The 19,906-nt window shown below is 41.1% G+C and overlaps 1 protein-coding gene across 3 annotated transcripts in view; it reads left to right on the forward strand.

Moving 5' to 3' along the window:
* LOC121370690 (acetyl-CoA carboxylase-like) overlaps positions 1 to 19,906 on the forward strand; it is a 106,439-nt gene that overhangs the window by 42,609 nt on the left and 43,924 nt on the right. For all 3 annotated transcript variants that reach the window (XM_041496096.1, XM_041496093.1, XM_041496094.1), the window contains 13 exons: positions 500 to 673; positions 1,117 to 1,278; positions 2,725 to 2,888; positions 3,339 to 3,593; positions 4,121 to 4,202; positions 9,832 to 9,902; positions 12,008 to 12,148; positions 13,568 to 13,696; positions 14,627 to 14,717; positions 15,421 to 15,636; positions 17,695 to 17,814; positions 18,512 to 18,701; positions 19,148 to 19,272. In XM_041496096.1, coding sequence (XP_041352030.1) covers positions 500 to 673; positions 1,117 to 1,278; positions 2,725 to 2,888; positions 3,339 to 3,593; positions 4,121 to 4,202; positions 9,832 to 9,902; positions 12,008 to 12,148; positions 13,568 to 13,696; positions 14,627 to 14,717; positions 15,421 to 15,636; positions 17,695 to 17,814; positions 18,512 to 18,701; positions 19,148 to 19,272 — 1,920 coding nt within the window. The remainder of the gene's footprint in view (positions 1 to 499; positions 674 to 1,116; positions 1,279 to 2,724; positions 2,889 to 3,338; positions 3,594 to 4,120; positions 4,203 to 9,831; positions 9,903 to 12,007; positions 12,149 to 13,567; positions 13,697 to 14,626; positions 14,718 to 15,420; positions 15,637 to 17,694; positions 17,815 to 18,511; positions 18,702 to 19,147; positions 19,273 to 19,906) is intronic.

Genomic DNA, 19,906 nt, shown 5'->3' on the forward strand with positions numbered 1-19,906 from the left:
GTATGTCGTCTTGAATTCGTGATAGTATTTCAGCTAGTGGAATTCCAACGGAATTATCACTGTTACATTACGATAAAACATCACTATCACAGTAATTTTCTGTGAAGGTCATATTATAGAAAATGGATGTCGCCATTGTAGTTAACAGAACAGTTATACCAAATAGGCTGAAAAGTTCCGAACAAATGAGCACATTCTCACGGCAAATCATGTAACACTTCTACAGGATGTTGTTGTTAGCACTGCCTCTATTTCGCATGTCAACCTGTGACAAATCTTGCTGTAAATACAAACTGAAAACACACAACGGGATTTCCCGTTCTGTAGTCTGAACGGTGATTTTTTTATTAACGGGATTTCCCATTCCATAGTCGGAAAGGGTTAATGGATGCATTTTTCTGCATTCAGCACTGCAATGTCACAAGTATACCAAGTTCTAACAACGTAATGGCCATTGATGTTTATTTTTGGCAATTATGTGCTATTTTATTTGTTCCAGGCTGCCGTCTCTCTAGCTAAGGTGGTGGGTTATGTGAGTGCTGGGACAGTTGAATACCTGTATAATGCTGATACTGCTGAGTTCAACTTCCTGGAGTTGAATCCACGTCTACAGGTTGAACACCCATGCACAGAGATGGTGGCCGATGTCAACCTGCCAGCAGCACAACTCCAGGTAATCTCATGAGAATTTATAAATACATGTATTAACAATTTAAAAAAAACAATATATTGTTAGTATTATTTTTTATTATATCTTCTCATTCTCTAAGCTTAGTAGGCATTTACTATATACTAGTCCAGTTAATTACTTAAAATGTTCTCATGACCAGAAATATACATTGTCACAATATACCTTGGTTGGCATTATGGTACACTAATTTGGCACACCAACTAAAAACACTTTGTTAGTAACTGATCAGACAGTTCTTACCTTTCTACAATTATATTAGTTTAACTGTCACTTAGGATGTGATAGCTACTAAATGGGCATTTATACTCTGAGAGTAATTTAGATGAAAAACAATGGCTAGATTAAATTAATTTTATATTTCAACACTACAATTTTCAACCATCTAATTGATTATTATAAGCTTTAATTTTGTCTTAATTTTACAGATTGCAATGGGCCTTCCACTGTGCAGATTAAAAGACATCCGGTTACTCTATGGTGAAGATCCGTGGGGTAATTCGCAGATTGATTTTGACAACCCAAAAATTAAGCCCAGACCAAGAGGACATGTCATTGCAGCAAGAATAACTAGTGAAAATCCTGATGAGGCGAGTTATATTTGTTAAGCATGAAAAATGTTGGGGGTTTTTCACTGTCCCTGCCTATCAGGGTTCGCACAGGTGCTTGAAGTGCTTGAAAGGCCTTGAAAACCTTGAAAAATCATATTTTTGTGAAAAGTCCTTTTAAAAGTCCTTGAATTTTATTTTCCCCTCCTGAAAAAATAGGAAACATACCTTTCCTAGCTTTAGTAAAAATATTGAATCGCTTCCGTAGGTTTATTTATGCATCAATCCAAAACTGTTTTGTTATTCCCGCCAAATATGTGCTTAGGCTGTCCACGGAAATTAAATATTCACAAATACTGCTCTCTGATTGGGTCAAAGTATTTGCGCATGCGGACATGTGGTTGTTGTGCATCATCGGAAGACGCCATTATTTGATTGTTAAATTGACTGTGAAAATTCTTTCAACATTCCAGGCAAGTGTAAATTTAACGATACCAGGTTGCAAACTGAGGATTACAAAGACTGGCTTTTGTGTGTGCCCGATGATGGACACAAAGCGCGATGCAGACTATGCTCTAAAGCGAGGCAGGGTTATGAAGTCATATGAAATCGAAGAAACGCAGATATCAGCACCAAGATGAAGGCAACAAGACTCGCAGGGAATATTACTACATTTATGACCAAAAGTACTGACAGAAAGGGAGAACGAACAACAAAAGAACAGTGATAGAAACTCGGTGAAATGTAAGAACTTGGAAGAATTGACCAGGGAAAAGAAACAATTGTGTACTGATGTTCAGACTCTTGTAGCCTCATGTGATGATGTGGCTACTCAAGCTGAAAGATTGGAAATTATTGTCAAGTTTTAACTTGTTTAGAAACGCTATTAAGGAAAAACAAGTCAAGTTGGAAGGGGTTAAGGACTCCATCCAGCAGACCATGAAGGAGTGTGAGTGAACACTTGAAGCAGTGTATAATTAGTCTACTAAGACAGTCTACTTTTTATTACTAGGTAAATTTAATTAAAACATGTTATTGTGTCCCTGAAAAATGAATTTAAGTACTTGAAAAAGTCAGTGAAAGTCCTTGAATTTTATTTTCTCATACCTGTATGAACCCTGCTGCCTATTCTGTTACCAGATCAAACATGTTTTGTGGTTGGGCTGTAGCCCAGTGGTAAAGCGCTCGCCTGAAGCGGAGTTGATTTAGGATCAATTTATGTTGGTGGGCCCATTGGGCTATTTCTTGTTCCAACCAGTGCACCACGACTGGTAGGTGCTGTCCTTTGCGGGATGGTGCATATAAAACATCCCTTGTTACTAATGGAAAAATGTAGCAGGTTTCCTCTCTACATCACAGTTACTAAACGTTTGACATTCAATAGCCGATGATTAATAAATCAGTGTGCTCTAGTGGTGTCGTTAAACAAACTAACTTTTTCTTAGCAAATTTTTACTGTTGTTGATGATTAGTGTGTTTTTGTTCTAGGGTTTTAAGCCGAGTTCTGGAACTGTTCAGGAGTTGAACTTCCGCAGCAGCAAGAACGTGTGGGGTTACTTCAGCGTGGCTGCGTCCGGTGGGCTCCACGAGTTTGCTGATTCTCAGTTTGGACACTGCTTCTCGTGGGGCGAAGACAGAGAGGATGCCAGAGAGTAAGTGCCTGCAACAACACGTAGTACATACTTAAATACATCCTTAATGTTGTTAGCAAAACTCATTGATCTGTGTGACCAGAGGATGTGGTGTGGGCTCTTCTGTCTAAGAAAGTGAATATTAAAGATCCTGTCTACTAAGAAGGAGTTGTCAATGTGGTGGTTGCAGGTTTGTTTTCTAACTTTGGTCAAAATGTCTTAATAACCATGTTGAACTCAAAATGGCCAAACAGGATTAAATTACACAAAAATGTGTTGATATATTGTTAAACACTCCCATTGTCCTCTATTAAGTCTGGTACATCACTGTAATTAAAATTGAGGATGGAAACGAATGTTCTTACAATGACATACCAATGAAAAAAAAGAAAATTGCTTCTTGTATCTTAAAACAATGGAAATATGTTTTATTTTTATTTATTTTTTATTTTATATTTTTGTCTGTTCTAGAAACCTTGTCGTAGCTCTGCGTGAGCTGTCTATCCGAGGTGATTTCCGGACAACTGTTGAGTACCTGGTGAAACTGTTGGAGACGACCACATACCAGGAGAACACAATAACAACCGGCTGGCTGGACAACCTCATCCTAGAGAAGGTGCAAGCTGAAAAACCCGACACGATGCTGGGGGTTATCTGTGGAGCACTGCACATAGCAGACCAGGCCATTCTGAGAAGTTTCCAGGACTTCCAGACCTGGCTTGAAAGGTATGATTATTGCTTTGAGTTGGAGAAAACTTAACACAGTAGTGTAACATGATAAAAGAGTGAAATGTTTTACACAATCTGATATTTACCTTGCCAGAAAATTGTATCTAATGGTAGTCCATTTAAAAAATGTCTTGGGGGTGGGAGTTACGATTCTTGCTATATGTTGTGGGCTGTGAACAATTTGCCGGTGGTGCTTGCATCTTCTGTCCAGCAATTGCACCAGCTTCATTTCAGAAAAGTTATAGAATTTCTTTTCAAATAATTTTAACTGTATATAATAGAGCATCTTAAAATTGAAAACACCCAGTCTCAGTTTTCTTCATTCTCAAATCCAGATTATCAGTTAACAGACCCAGGCTTTTCCATGTTAATTTGGTAAAACAGACCCAAGATTTTCCATACTAACATTTGTTAAATAATGATCGTAGCAGATTTGATGATATAAAGACACAGGTAGATGACAGGATTTCGTTGGTTGTATGTGAAGGTTGTATGTGAAAGCTGTTTGTTACATCTCATTTCAGGGGCCAGATTCTTCCATCATCATCACTTCGAAATTGTGCTGATGTTGAATTCATATATGAAGGGATCAGATATTCTTTGCGGGTTAGTTATAGTCTTATTCAACTTACCGTACTAGCACAACAACAATGCTATACGACCCTGAGTTATAACCTCCACTGCAGAATTATCTCCCCTTGCCTGATGTATAACCTACACCTGCGCATCGGTAGACCGTATATCCTCGTTTTTTTTCATTCTGCAGTCCTCCATTGCAGTCGTGTTCGAGTTCTGTAGTAAAAAAATTGTCAAATTGTCAGATTGTTTATTAATTTGTAATTTTGTTTTACTCTGTCATACGAGGTCTTTTGGGTAATTTACACAGGGGGTTAATGTCTGACATGGCTTCCTCGGGCTCCAACCGGTTGGTTGTGTGTGCCGAGGGGGGTTGTCTTAAACGACTGCCCCAGTTTGATCAGCATTTGTTATGTCGGGCATGTCGTTCTTGTTGTTTTGAACGCCAGTGTCATATCTGTGTAAATTGGTCCCCCTCCACGTGAGGGAAGTCTAAGAAGTTGTCAAAAGACGCCGAGCGAAAGAGGATGATTAGACGTGAACGGGACGGGCGGAGCACAATGGCAACCTCCGGGGGCGTGCTCCATACCGATTTGCCGGGAGTCGGCAAGTCGGTGTCCACTTCAAAGAGCTCGCGGACAAGTGGTAGGCGCAAGGGCGCCTCCTCGTCTGTTCACCATCTTCATGGTGATACCAGTAAACCCGAAGTGCCGCTTGGCGCGGAGGGGGCGCTGTTGCTCCCTGTTTCGGCTGAAGCAGGGAAGGTTTCTTCCAAGTTGGGCTCCGTTCGACCTGGGGATTTGCTTTTGCCTCCGTCGGTGGAGGCGGCGCCGGTTACGGTTGTAACGGGGGCGTCAGTCGGAGGGAGTGCAGTCGTGGCAGGAACGACTGTGTCTCTCAGTTCCGACTCCCATCTTGCTGATGGGGGCAGGGTTATCGGTCCTTCTGTGGAGGGGTCGATTAGCTCTAGAATGAAGTCCGCTTCGCAGCGCCGTTTGGCTCACCAGATTTCTGGTGCAAGGTTGGTCGTGGCGTCCGAGGGCGCTGTTTCGGCCAACGCGTCGAGCCACTTGGCGAAATCGCGAAGTCTTACAACGTTGTCTCGGTCATGGAGCCTGGTGGCATTGTTTCGGGTGCGACGCCAGTAGGCATCCCTTCTGTTGTTGGGGTGCCTGTACAGCGTCATCAACTTTTAGATCGTTCGCATGTGGCTACGTCAACTGGGTTGGCTAATCCACACGTGGTACGTTGGGTTCAGAATTCGGAGCAGGATTCGTACATGTACGAAATTTCCTGACGGTCCGGTTCAACCGACACCTGTGTCTACACCGATGGTCAATCAGGACCTGTCAGATCGGGGTAGAGGTTCCAGGCGTTATCCCTCGACTGCGTGGGCGGAACCTTTCGTTCAGGGTCCGATGGTTTCGGGTCGCCCTCAGGGGCGGACTCGGGGGGACTATGTTTCTCTTTTTGAGAATTTCATGGCCTGGCTAGGGGAATCGCCTCCAACAGTCCCTCCACCAGTCCCTCCACCGCCGGGGTTTCCAGCGAGACCGGGGTTGGACCAGTTTGCAGATTCGGCCGGTTCGCATCATCCTGCCCATGCAGTTTCGTTTCCGTTACGGTCAGCGCATGGCGCGTCATTTGAAAAAAATTCTTCTTCGGAAGACGATTTTCCCTCCGAATCAGTGTGTGGTTCGGGGGAAGGGTCGGCACCAGGTTCGGTGCTTGACGAGATTCCCAATTTGGCCGATGGTATGCCAGACGGCGATTATGATTACCAGGCGGTTCTTGGTTTTGTACGGGAACAGGTCCGACTGGTGTGCGCGGATGCAATTCCGTCAGAGGAGGCTGTTCAGTGTTACAAGGGTGTTTCGTTTGGAAACCGGCCTTTAGCGACAGACGCTCCTTGGCAGGATTTCGGCTTGCCGTTAGCACACGAGGCGCATGAATCTCTTGCGGAGATTGATGCTTTGATTGCGGGTAGTGATCGTATTTTGGGGGCGGTGGTGGAAGAGTTTCCGGCAGCGTTAGCTACCGGGAAACTGTTGTCTGTGGCGAAGGTTTTGTCCACGTCTTCGTATAAGACATTGGGAGCTTCCTTCCTTTCACATCCAGCGGTTGTTTCCGCTAGGGTGAAGGCAGACTGCCACCCATCTCCTAATGTCAGTGTGCCATTCACGGATTTAGAGACTTTGGAGAGGTTATCTAAAATTCTTTTTCAAGTCAATAACCATTTAGGTACGTTCCTATCTGGTATTTGGTGATACCATTGGGGCCTTGGTTCATTCTTCCGATCCAAGAGTGTCCCAGGCCGTTCCTTTACACCCACTTTCTCCAGAGTTGGTCCTGTTTACTGATGCTTCCCTCGAGGGGTTCGGTGCGCACCTTCTGGATCAACATCTGTCAGGGGTGTGGACTCCTTCAGAGAGGAGTCGTCACATCAACCTGTTGGAGATGGAAGCAGTGCGTCGCGCTTGTCTCCATTTCAGGACTGTTATTCGACATATTCGGATTTTGTTGAGGTCGGACAACACGTCGGTTGTTGTGTACCTCAATCGGTGGGGAGGTACCAAATCCCTGTCATTGAGTCTTGCGGCTTTGGAGATTCTGGAATGGTGCGACGATTGGGAGAGTGGTGTTATCGGCCAAACACATTCCTTCGTCCGTGAACGTCTTGGCGGATGCTTTGAGTCGTCGTTCCCCGGTTCAGACGGAGTGGATGTTGCACCGGACGGTGGCTTATCGAGTTCTTCAGTTGTGGGGGAGTCCTCAACTCGATATGTTTGCCACTTGCCTGAACAGTCAGTTGCCAGTGTTTGTATCGCTGGTACCAGACCCACTGGCACTGGAGTACGATGCGTTGAGCATGGACTGGACGGGACTGGATTTTTACGCCTTTCCCCCTCCGGTTCTGCTTGGCAAGGTTCTGGCAAAGATAGACAGCAATCTTGTCGTGTCACGCTCGTAGCCCCGAGTTGGGCAGCTCAAGCCTGGTTTCCTCCGCTCCTGTCACTTTTAGTGCAGGAGCCGGTGCGGTTGCTGTTGATACCCGATCTGCTCAGTCAGAGACTGCGTCGGACAGAGTGGCATCCAAAGCTGGAGGTTTTTCCGACTTCACGCATGGTGGTTGTCGGGGTTTCCCTCCGAAACCGAGGCTTTTCTAAACGGGTTGCTGAGCTCGTCTCCTCGTTGAAGCGACAATCTACAGAGAGGGTCTACCAGTGTCACTGGGGCGCTTGGGTTCGTTGGGCGACTGAGAGGGACGTGGATCCCTTGTCGCCTACTGTTAATGATTTAGCTGAGTACTTTCTGGCTCTTGTCCAAGAAAGACAGCTGAAGGTTCAAACAGTGAGAAGTCACCGGTCGTCCATTTTCACTACTCTGAGGCAGTGTGGACGTCAAGATTTCTCAACGAATCTCGTGTTGCATGACTTGCTTAAATCGTTGCTAAACATGGTTGGGAAGCCTTCCATTTTGCCTAAATGCAATGTTTTTCTGGTTCTGCATGCACTCAAAGGCAAGCCCTACGAGTCTTTGAAATTCGCCAGTCTTCGTCATTTGATGTGGAAAACTTTGTTTCTGGTCTCACTAGCGGCTTGCCGTCGTATTAGTAAGATTAATGCTTTTTTGCATGATTTGGTGGATTACAATACGGACGGGTCAGTTACATTAAGTACTGATCCTGTTTTCGTGGCTATGAACCAGGTGCCAGGGGAAGAGTTTCCTCCGGCCATTATTCAGTGTCTTGTACGCTTTCTGTGGATAATTCTGATAGACTTCTTTGTCCGGTGCGGGCTTTGAAATTCTATTTGGAGTGTACTAGAAATCTCCGGCAAAACACTAAGAGACTGTTTATCTCTTTCACACGCCAACCAGGAGACATTACGAAGAATGCTTTGTCGAGATGGATTGCTGCAACCATCAAACTGGCATATGAGAAGGCGGGTGATCATGTTCTGCGGAATTTCTCTGTTCGATCTCATGAGATTCGGGCGATTTCTGCTTCCCTTAATTTCAATGATTCTTTGGACATTTTCAAGGTCATGAGTGCGGGATTTTGGAAAGGTCGACACATGTTTGACCGGTTTTATTTCCGTGATATGGCTGTTGGTCCGAACGGAACTTGGCGGATTCAGTCAGTCATTGCAGGGCAGCAACTCATTTCGGTGCGCAGGGCCACGAGTAGGGGGCGACCCTTATTTTGACCGGTCGCTAGCAGCAGTCTTTCTGGGAGATAGTTCTCCACCTCCTGTTTGGAGAGTGGGGGGTGGATGGTTGACTATCTGGGGCAGTCGAGTGTCTTTTACCACTACTTGGTGTGCGGGTTTCCTCACCTTGTTAACTTGGTTTACTTTTAATTGGGGTTGTAGTTCTTCAATTTAAAAGTCACTTTGACATTTTATACCTCGTATGATGTGGGTTGCTTTTTCACTGTATCATTACTTGAGACGAACACTACTGGTTGAATGGGTAAGTCCTGCTTGTTTTCTTACCTCCTCCCTTTAATGTTAAATTCTCGTGCTTTAACAGTGTTATATCACGTCTGTTATAGCATTGTTGTTGTGCTAGTACGGTAAGTTGAATAAGATTATTAGAAAATTTGTTTCTAATTTTCATTATTATTCATACTTACCTAGTACTAGCACAACAACAACCGTTACGTCCCACCCGCCCCGAGAGAGGTGTTTTTTGATTCAGTCATTCTGGACGACTTTGAATCGATAACGAGGATATACGGTCTACCCATGCGCGGGTGTAGGTTATACATCCGGCAAGGGGAGATAATTCTGCAGTGGAGGTTATAACTCAGGGTCGTATAGCATTGTTGTTGTGCTAGTACTAGGTAAGTATGAATAATAATGAAAATTAGAAACAAATTTTCTAAATTTACTTCACTATTAATATAAATCCTTTCTGATGATTGGGTTTTTTCTCATTCCAACCAGTGCTCCGTAACTGGATAAAGTCTGTGGTATGTGCTATCCTGTCTATGGGATGGTGCATATAAAGGATCCCTTGCTGCTAATCGAAAAGAGTAGGCCATGAAGTGGCGACAGCGGGTTTCCTCCCTCCTTAACCATATGTCTGACGCCTTATATCCGTAAATAAAATGTGTTGAGTGCATCATTAAATAAACCATTTCTTTCCTTCCTTTTTAGTATAAATACATATACAGGTATTGTTAACAAGAAAGGTTCCGATTATGAATATGCATCACAAATGCATTTTAAGTAGAACAACTCACCTATATATTGTAATTATAATTATAGTTTTAAAACTTAGTTTGGTTCAATAGTTGAGGTCGTATGATCAATTCTTATACATGGGTGTCAAAAGTGTGGTTTGGGGGCACTGCCCTCCCAACTGTGAAGATAATACATTGTCTCCCTCTGTTGGAAAGTGAATTACAGGCCCATCCAATTGATTACATTTTCTCGTGTAAACTGGATGACTTGTAGACATTGTTAATAGGGTAGCTAGTAATATAGATGTTTGATAACGTAACATTTGAATGCGATTTTACTTTTTGTTTCTTCCAGTACAACTTATTCTCACATTTAAACATATAAACACATAGCCTGAAAGTTACAAAAGTATAACTCACTGACATCAGTTAGTATTTTTTATTATGCTCACAACCTTGTACAATTTTTAGGTTGTGAAAACTGGACCAACAAGCTATTTTCTTTCTGCCAACAATACCATCCTTGACGTGGAAGTTCACAGGTATATTTGTTTACAATGATATAGTGTCATATAGTGTATATATACTCCTCAAAAAAAGAAACGCAAAAGGGTACAAATGGGTTATAACTCCGATTTTATGTTTCCTACCAGTTCATGCTTTGTGAATATAAGGTCATTGCATGTCCCAAACACATTCCCACGGTTACATTCGATAAAACGCAGCTACTGTACAATAAAGTTCCAAAATGTGAATATTCGCAAAAACGCAGCCACGTGCAAACCATGTCACCACTGCACGTGCGTTGTCTGCACGTGCAACATGAACACCGACAGTATAAAAGTGCAGAGTGTTCGCTTGCCTGGCCTCTGTATCTGGCCGACAGTTGACAATCCAGGACATGCCACGTCTCAGTGAACCGCAGAGAAACAATGCCATCGGCCGACTAGACGCAGGCGAATCCAGAACGGCCGTTGCCAGGGCATTCCATGTGTCCCCAAGCACCATCTCCAGACTGTGGGACCGTTACCAACAACATGGATCAACACGTGACCTCCCTAGATCCGGTCGACCATGGGTCACTACCCCCGGGCAGGACCGCTACATCCGGGTACACCACCTTCGGGAACGATTGACTACTGCCACCTCCACAGCCGCAGCAATACCAGGTCTGTGCAGGATATCCGACCAGACCGTACAGAACCGCCTACGTGAGGTAGGAATTCGTGCCAGACGTCCAGTTCGAGGTGTCATCTTAACACCACAACACCGTCGACTCCGACTGCAGTGGTGCCAGATTCATCGACAATGGCCTCAACTGCGATGGAGACAGGTGTGGTTCAGTGACGAGTCCCGATTTCTGCTCCGACGTCATGATGGAAGATGTCGCGTGTATAGGCGTCGTGGTGAACGGTATGCGGCAAACTGCGTGCAGGAAGTGGACAGATTCGGCGGGGGTAGTGTCATGGTGTGGGCAGCCATCTCACACACTAGCAGAACTGACCTGGTCCACGTGCAGGGCAACCTGAATGCACAGGGCTACATTGACCAGATCCTCCGGCCACACATCGTTCCAGTTATGGCCAACGCCAACGCAGTGTTCCAACATGACAACGCCAGGCCTCACACAGCACGTCTCACAACGGCTTTCCTACAGAACAACAACATTAATGTCCTTCCTTGGCCATCGATATCACCGGATTTGAACCCAATTGAGCATCTATGGGACGAGTTGGACCGACGCCTCCGACAGTGACAACCACAGCCCCAGACCCTGCCCGAACTGGCAGCAGCCTTGCAGGCCGAGTGGGCCACCATCCCCCGGGACGTCATCCGTACTCTGGTTGCTTCAATGGGCAGGCGGTGCCAGGCAGTTGTCAACACACGCGGAGGCCACACCCGGTATTGACTCCAGATGACCTTGACCTTGGTGGTGTGTCCCATCACTTACTCACAATGGACTAGAGTGAATTGTGAACAATCCTGCAACATTTGGTAATTATCGGACTCCCCATTCAATAATTAAATCAATTCTCCAAATGTTACGACAATGTGGTTTTGCGTTTCTTCTTTTGAAGAGTATATTTGTTTACAGTGACATTCTGTTGTATATTGTGTGTATTTCTTTACAATAATATAAAAATTACATTATAAAAACAAGTCTCTTTACATCGAAGAGCAAAATTCAAATGTTCTGAATATCTCACCTTTGATATAGCTCCATATATTGAATATATTTGTTTACAGTGACATATTGTGTAGTGTGTATATTTGTTTACAATGACATAGACTCATATTTTGTATATATTTTTTTACAGTGACATATGGTTGTATTTTGTGTGTAATTGTATGATTTTTTTTTTATATAGACTTACTTTTACATTGTATACATATTTAGAATGTGTTTACATTTGTTTACAGGGACATCGTCTGAATTTGTTTTTAATAAATTGTTTGTTTACAATGACAGTGTCTTATATGATGAAACAGAAACCTAGAAAGGATAATGGCAAATTAATTATAGTGATTTTTCAATTGTTTAATCATAACATTGCCCATCATGACAAAAAAAAAAAAAGGCAGATAAAAGACATAATATTGAGTTCTTTGCGGCTGTATTAAAAGAAAAGTTAAAATTGAATTTCAGAATGAATGATGGAGGCCTGCTGCTGTCCATTGACGGGTCGAGTTACACAACGTACATGAAGGACCAAGTGGACAGCTATCGCATCACTATTGGCAACAAAACATGTGTTTTACAGAAGGAAAATGACCCAACACTGCTTAGGCAAGACCGCTGATTGTGTTGAATTTTAGTCTCTGCTAGCAGAAAACTTTACAATTTGTACATTAACTTGTACTTTTGTATAATCCTCGTATGGTCTAATTAAACAGTATTTCCTAGAAGATATAAATATTCAAAATTTCCCCTATTTGTTAGGTTATCCCTGTCCTGAGTCAGACCCCTGATCCTATCGGAGGCCGGACTCGGGATAGGCATGTTCGAAACCCTAGTGGTATATGGACACGTTAACCTTCTGACTACTGCAGGCGAGATATCTCGCCCGACGTCACGTCAGTCGATATACTGTACACTGTATACAGTGCATTCCCCAATTCATATTTCCGGCCGTTTTGCACACGACACTCACCGGAAACGGAAATATAATTAAAGATTTTTTTTTTTTTTACAAAATGGTGGCTTTTGTTTTGATTTTTTCAATTGAAAATACCTTGAAATTTTGAGTTCAAAAAGTGGTTTTCGGCAAGTATTTTCACTTGACAACAATGGCGGCACGTCGCGGTCATTTTCAGGGATCGATAGCTGATTGTGACAGCTAATTTGATAATAAATTTGATCGTTTTACCAACAACGAAAATTACCAAATATTGCAATATGAATCTTAGTTCGGGTTTTAAAAAAAATTCTGGTCAGAAAACCACTGTTATCGGGAATAATGGACATAAATACTGGACAGCTGGCCACAAATGCCCGTAAGTAAACGCAACTTTTTCGATTTTTTGCCTAATTTTAATCACCATTAGCCGATCTAAAATAATAAAAATTAAAAAAAAAGACACGAAAATAATACTTACCGATTAATATATGAACTTTATTTCATGTTTTTATAAAACATTTAAGTGAATATATGTGAGTAAAAATTATAAACTTGTACCCACTCAACGTGGTTTTTGTTAAAAATTAATCCAGTAGTCTAAAGGTTAAACAAGTTACTAAGCTAAGCTAGAAGATATTTTATATATTATTAAGATTATTGCAAGTTAGATGAAACTTATATGATCTGGTAAAACAATATGTGATGGCTGATACTTTATATAAGCTACTTGTAAGTTGGATGGTAGTCATAAGGTCTTGTGAAACAGTATGTCGTAGAAACTTACGAAACTGTACGTCAGTGTCCAGACAACAATTTAGTATGACAAAAACATGTGTGTGTTACTTCTCTGTGGTGGTGAATTTGATAACAATGTCAACTTTTTTCCATTAGCTCCAAGTAAAGATTTTACATTAAATTAATATCTTTATTTCAAAATCTTTGGCCAAATTCTTGTTTTATGTATGGGATTCTTTGTGGGGTTGAATTTGTATTTTTTTTAATTTTGAGAGCAATGTTTACCAAAACTTAAAATTGCAGTGCTTGACTGTATAAATATATTTACCTCTGGGTTGTTTTGTTTTTTCTAGATCTCCATCTGCTGGGAAACTGCTGAGTTACCTGGTGGAGGAGGGCAGTCACGTGTTTGCTGGAGACGTGTATGCTGAGATCGAAGTCATGAAGATGGTCATGGAGCTACAGGTGTCAGAATGTGGATGGTAAAAAGATTTCAATACATTGGGTTGAATTTACAAAGCCTGTTATAGACGTACACGCATGTAACTACATACATTTACTATGCTTAAACACTTGCATTTAAGAAAAACAGGCTTTGTAAATTCGGCCTATTTTGTTTATAACATGACAGTGGTAAAACATTTCAACAGATTTTGTCTATAGCATCTCAACAGAATGGTAAAACATTTAAATACATTTTGTCTGTAACATCACAACAATGGTAAAAACATTTAATCACATTTTGTCTGACATGACAGAATGGTAAAAACATTTTAACACATTTTGTCTATAACATCACGATAGAATGGTAAAAACACATTTTGTCTATAACATAACAGAATGGTAAAAACATTTAAACACGTTTTGTGTATAACATCACAACATAATGGTAAAGACATTCATAACATTTTATGTATGTATCACAACAGAATAGTAAAAACGTTTAAACACATTTTGTCTGTCACATGACAGAATGGTAAAAAGATTAAAACACATTTTATCAATAACATCACGACAATGTATTAGAATTGAGAAAGAAAATAAGATATTAATTTAATAATTTGGCTTGTAGAAATATCTGATATATTCCGTCAGTGCTTATGATGCCTGCAACAGTTACTTTTTGCAATAAAATGTTTGGAATATATTACATATTAAATATGATTACATATTGTGTTTTATGGGGCAATTATTTTAGCTACTTTGAATAACTCCCAACTTTGAAACATTAAAAACCACTGTAATATAAATTTTTGTGTGTAATAATATGGCTGTTGTAGACATAAATTTAATTATATCTAATTGCACAATTAATTCAAAATTTTTATGGAATATTTATTTTCTAGTTAACATCTTTTTATATTCATAATATAAACACATTCCAGTAATTATATTTGACTGTTTTTGTTCAGTATTCACTTTGTGAAGCGACCTGGTGCTGTGCTGGATCCTGGGAGCATTGTGTCGCGTCTTCATCTTGATGATCCTAGTAGAGTGCAGCAGGTTAGAGTTCAAGTAGAGAGGAACATAATGTATTCTCATATTTGTTTTCATTTATTGATGAAGGGCTGGGATGTAGCCCAGTAGTAAAGCACTCACCTGATGTGCGGTCAGTCTAGGATCGATCCCCTTTGGGGCTATTTCTTGTTCCAGCTAGTGCACTATGACTGGTATATCACAAGCCATGGTATGTGCTACCGTGTTGTGGGATGGTGCATAGAAAAGATCCCTTGTTACTAATGGAAACATGTAAGGGGTTTCCTTTCTAAGACAATGTAAAAATTACCAAACGTTTGACGACCAATAGCCGATGATTAATAAATCAATCTACTCTAGTTAAACAAAACAAACTTTAACTTTTTTTTATTCACGAAGAAAGTTTTTTTTTAACATTATGTGAACACCTTGTGATTATGCACAATTTTTATTAATAAATTTGAATATGTTCACAATCAATATGTAATTATGTTCCACTGCCTTGATTCGACAAACAAGACTGCTGCCATGTTTTAATACCATTTTATAGTGAACAGTGATGAACGACAGCTTTAAGGCATCAATGACAAATTACCCATTTTTATGTGACCTAAATTAGCGACTGTGTCTAAATGATATCAAAGAATAGTCTAGATAATCTGTTATAGACGTGTCAAATACTAAAACATTTTAAAATATATTTTTTAAATTTCATTTGTTTATTTTTCAGGCAATGCCATTTGAAGGCAGTCTGCCCAGCTTGATGAACCCGCCGACACATGGCATGAAATTGCACCAAGTGTTCCAGAGAACTCTAGCTCAGCTGCAGAATGTAATGGCTGGCTACATCTTGCCAGAACCTTATTTCAAAGACCGACTGAAAAACAATGTTTCCGTTCTCATGAAGTGTCTGAAAGATCCATCCCTTCCTCTGCTTGAATTGCAGGTACTTAACAATAGGTGTTTTTATTTTTCTCATAAATGTTTTGTGCTTTTATCAGCTCCAAATCAGTCTCCACTGAATGGATTTGAAATGCGGATCCTATGTTTGGGAGTCCAGCATTGTACTAACTGAACTAATGTAGAAATTCCCCCTTGGTCCTTCCAGGGATACATTATACCAAGCATGCTGAAAACAGTTCATTCCTTTGCACCTAAACTGCATTAATTTATAATATACACAAGGAAAAAAGTTAGCACCCCCACGAAATTTCTGACACACAAATGAATTTTTGTTTTTTTAGCATGCAATTACTGACGTAATGAAGTCATGGCAATGTATGTGAAAGGCAAGGACAACATTCTGACAATAGGAAAACACCAACAATTGTCAGCTGTGGTGAATTTTTAATCACAATATGGTCGCAACCTCACCAGTCGTGTTTTCACCCCAAAACATACCCGTTATAAGTATGGATCTACAGAGTCCATACGACATTTGCAGATTGTCAATTCTGGGTAAAAAGTTACGTTCGGTTACCTAGATGACACTGACAGTCCAAACGTTCAGTACTTTGTGTACCCTCCACGTGCTCGGATGACCGCCTCAAGCCTGCTCCTTACCATCCCAGTCAAGTGTCGGATCTTCTGACGAGGCAGCAACAGCCACTCCCGATGCAAAGCAGCTTCCAATTCTCTCAGATTCTGTACAGGGGGATCTAGTTTCTGTATTCGACGGCCAAGAATGTCCCAAATGTGCTCCAGGGGATTCAAATCGGGGCTCATGGCGGGCCAAGGCAAAGTCGTCACAGCATTGTTCTGGAGATGTGCCATCACAGCCCGGGAACGATGAGGCCTGGCGTTGTCATCCATGTACTGAGGCCTTGTAGCGAGTGGGTGGTTGTCGAAATGTGGCACGACAACTGGTTCCAGGACCTGACGGATGTACTGGTCACCTGTCAAATTGCCCTGAACGGTGACCAGGTCCAGCTTGCAGTCATGGGAGATGCACCCCCAAATCATTACCGAGCCTCCTCCGTATGGGACAGTTGGTTGGATGTTCTTGGGTGCATAAGCCATCTTTTTCCGCCTCCAAACCCTCATTCGCCCATCCGTGACGTGAAGCAGGAACTGGCTTTCGTCAGACCAATGAATCCTTCTCCATGTTCTCAAGATTCCACGCTCGCCGTGCTAGAAACCATGCCAAATGTAAGCGTTTGTGTCGTTCTGACAGTAAGGGACGCTTGATGACTCGTCTGGATGCCAATCCCAACAGTTTGAGGCGGTTCTTCACCGTTCTTGTAGAGAGCTGGCGATTGGGCAGCCACTCACGTTTCAGCGCTGTGCTTGTTGCAAACGGTAGACGCCGTACCAGCCGCCCCAGTGCTACGTCTTCACGGTTTGATGTTACATGAGGTCTACCTGACCATGGCAAATCCTTCACAAAGTTGGTTACGGCATGTTTCCTAACGAGTGCTAATTACTGTGTAGTGGTACCCCAGCTGACGGCCGATGGCTTTGAACATCATTCCTGCGTTACGCATGCCGATTATTTGTGATCTTTGATCCACTGATATTCTCCTTTGATTCATCTTCACTGATAATGATCGAACAGTGCAAGACGGCCACGTTAAATACCCAGTTTGGACACGCACCCATACTGCACTTTGGAAAAGTTATGGGTGGCATGTTGCACGTGCATGCGACGATGAGATGTGACACCATCGTCATGCTTGCACGATCTCATCCTTTTTATGGAACGCCATGCCTGTCAGAATCGTCATTGCAATTTCAGTTGCAATGCATGCCAATATTATATAAGTAATCATATCTGGGGGTGCTTAAACCTTTTTCTTTGTGTATATTAAGAGATACATATTTACTGACCATCTGGGCACAGTTTGTGTTTCCAAAATGTTAGGACATCTAATTTAAAAAGGGATTAGACACATTAATGAATCTGCTAAAATGGATTTTGTTTTAATCGTGGTCTAAGCATGTAAAATACAATTCATACTTTAAAGATTATTCTGTATTGAATATTTTTTTTTTTCTTTTTTTTCAGGAACTAATTGCTGTGATATCTGGTCGAATCCCGGTGAAAGTGGAGCGAGCTATTCGCAAGCTTATGGCATCCTATGCTAGCAATATTACTTCAGTCCTGTGCCAATTTCCTAGTCAACAGGTAATCCATTAAACTCAGCCTAACTTTACTGCCATAAAGCACTAAATAGCCAGTATTTAAGCTGTCATTTATCAATTTGCCAAATACAACTTTGACTATATTTTGTTCTTTTTTGTTCGGCTAAGAAAAAATGTCATTCATTCATTCGTTCACTGACTCACTCGTTCATTATTATAATAATTGTGTTCCAGATTTTCTTCTATTTTAAATAGTATTATAAAAAACTTGATTTGGTCTGTGGCTAAATATTTGGCATATTATTTTGAGATATTTTTCTTTTTTCCTTCCTAACACAACCATTGATATACTAGGTATATAATGTTATATAGAATACTATTATAAGAGTTTTCGCTAGATATAATTTTTACGAAACAAGTGAACTGTTCATGGTATCAAAGATTAGTAAATTTATTAATTAAGTTTTTAAAAATGATATCTAGAGTATGGTATTTTACCCACCTTTTAATGTAAAATCTGGCAAGATATAGGAATGCACAAAGGTAAAACAAGGGTAGATGACATTGCTTACTGAAATAACGTCATTATGAACTAATATGCAACTGGTAGTGCATACAAAATTTGTTCCACACACCCAAACATTCACCAGGTGGGTAACAAGTTGTCATGTTACAACAGTGTGCAGGCATATGACAACAATGCAGCAGGCCTCATGTGTTGCTGGGCTGTTTTGTTTCAGATTGCCAATGTGATAGACAGCCACGCTGCGACCCTGACGAAGAGGACAGAGCGCGACGTGTTCTTCATGACCACCCAGGGCATCGTGCAGCTCGTTCAGAGGTACCGCAGCGGAATCCGCGGTCACATGAAGTCCATCGTACAAGACATCCTCCGCCAGTACATACACATAGAACTTCAGTTCCAACAAGGTTACACTTCGTTTCTCTTTTATTCGTAATCATTATACAACTACAATTATTATATTATATATATATATATATATATATTTGTTTGCTCTTGTTTATCAAAGGAAAGGAATATTTGTTTAACAGCCCCTCAGCATTATTATGTAAAACATAGCTATCTGGCTAGAGATTTTCGAAACTATCTTAGGGCTACGATATTGTAAAACCATAATAAGCTATGACGTCACAACGCTTGCCATACCCTATGATAGTATTATGATATAATGCCAAGATAACTTCGAAAATCTGAGCCAAGGTGTAATTTGAAATGTTTATGTGTGTATTAATACTAATTTACAAAATGATTTTATTTTATAATTTCCAATGCCAGGGAACTAAGACAAGTATGTGCGTCGGTTATGTGATAATAATTTTAAAAATTTACTTTACTTTCAAATTTCTGTTGCCAGGAAACTACGACAAATGTGTATGTCAGTTACGTGAGAAGAACAAAGATGACATGATGACTGTGGTAGCGACAATATTCTCCAACCTGGCTGTCCAGCAGAAAAACACTCTGGTTATCATGCTCATTGTAAGCTGCTTTTTGTACCCGGTGATGTGTCATTTAACGTTCATGGTCCTCCTGAATAATACCTTTTGTTGAACCATCCTGTTTCTAGCTAAGAATATTCACTTCTGTGCACATGGTGTGATGTTGGTTGGCCTAATTTTTGTAGAAGCTCAAGTCTGTTTTTGATGTGACCGTTCAACTTTTACTTGCTTGTTATGTTTGTTCTGTTCATCTTCACCATGGTGAAAATAAAGGTGAACTGAAGATTACTCTCCTGAAATAGTGGTAGGCGAGCAGTCACATTAAGTTTCAAATAAAATGTAGCAAACATTTGATTGCACGGCAGTCATTCTAAACACGATGTAATATTGTGTCTGAATAAAGAATGTATTGTTTGTTATTGAGTGTATTATTAGTCCCTGACCAGTCCAACCAGAGGGGACTATAGTTTTATCTCTGTCCTTCTGTCCATCCGTCCATCCATCTGTCTGTCCCACATGTTTTCCGAATGTTTTTTTCAGAAGTATTGAAATATTGAGCTGAAATTTTGTGTATAGCTTCATCATGCACTGTTAAGATCAAGTTTGATTTTCATAACGATATACCCATTTTTGACGGAGTTATATCCCTTGAACTTAGGAGATGTGAAAATTTG

Source organism: Gigantopelta aegis, chromosome 4 (genome assembly GCF_016097555.1).
Source record: "Gigantopelta aegis isolate Gae_Host chromosome 4, Gae_host_genome, whole genome shotgun sequence".
In the NCBI taxonomy this organism is placed as follows: domain Eukaryota; kingdom Metazoa; phylum Mollusca; class Gastropoda; order Neomphalida; family Peltospiridae; genus Gigantopelta; species Gigantopelta aegis.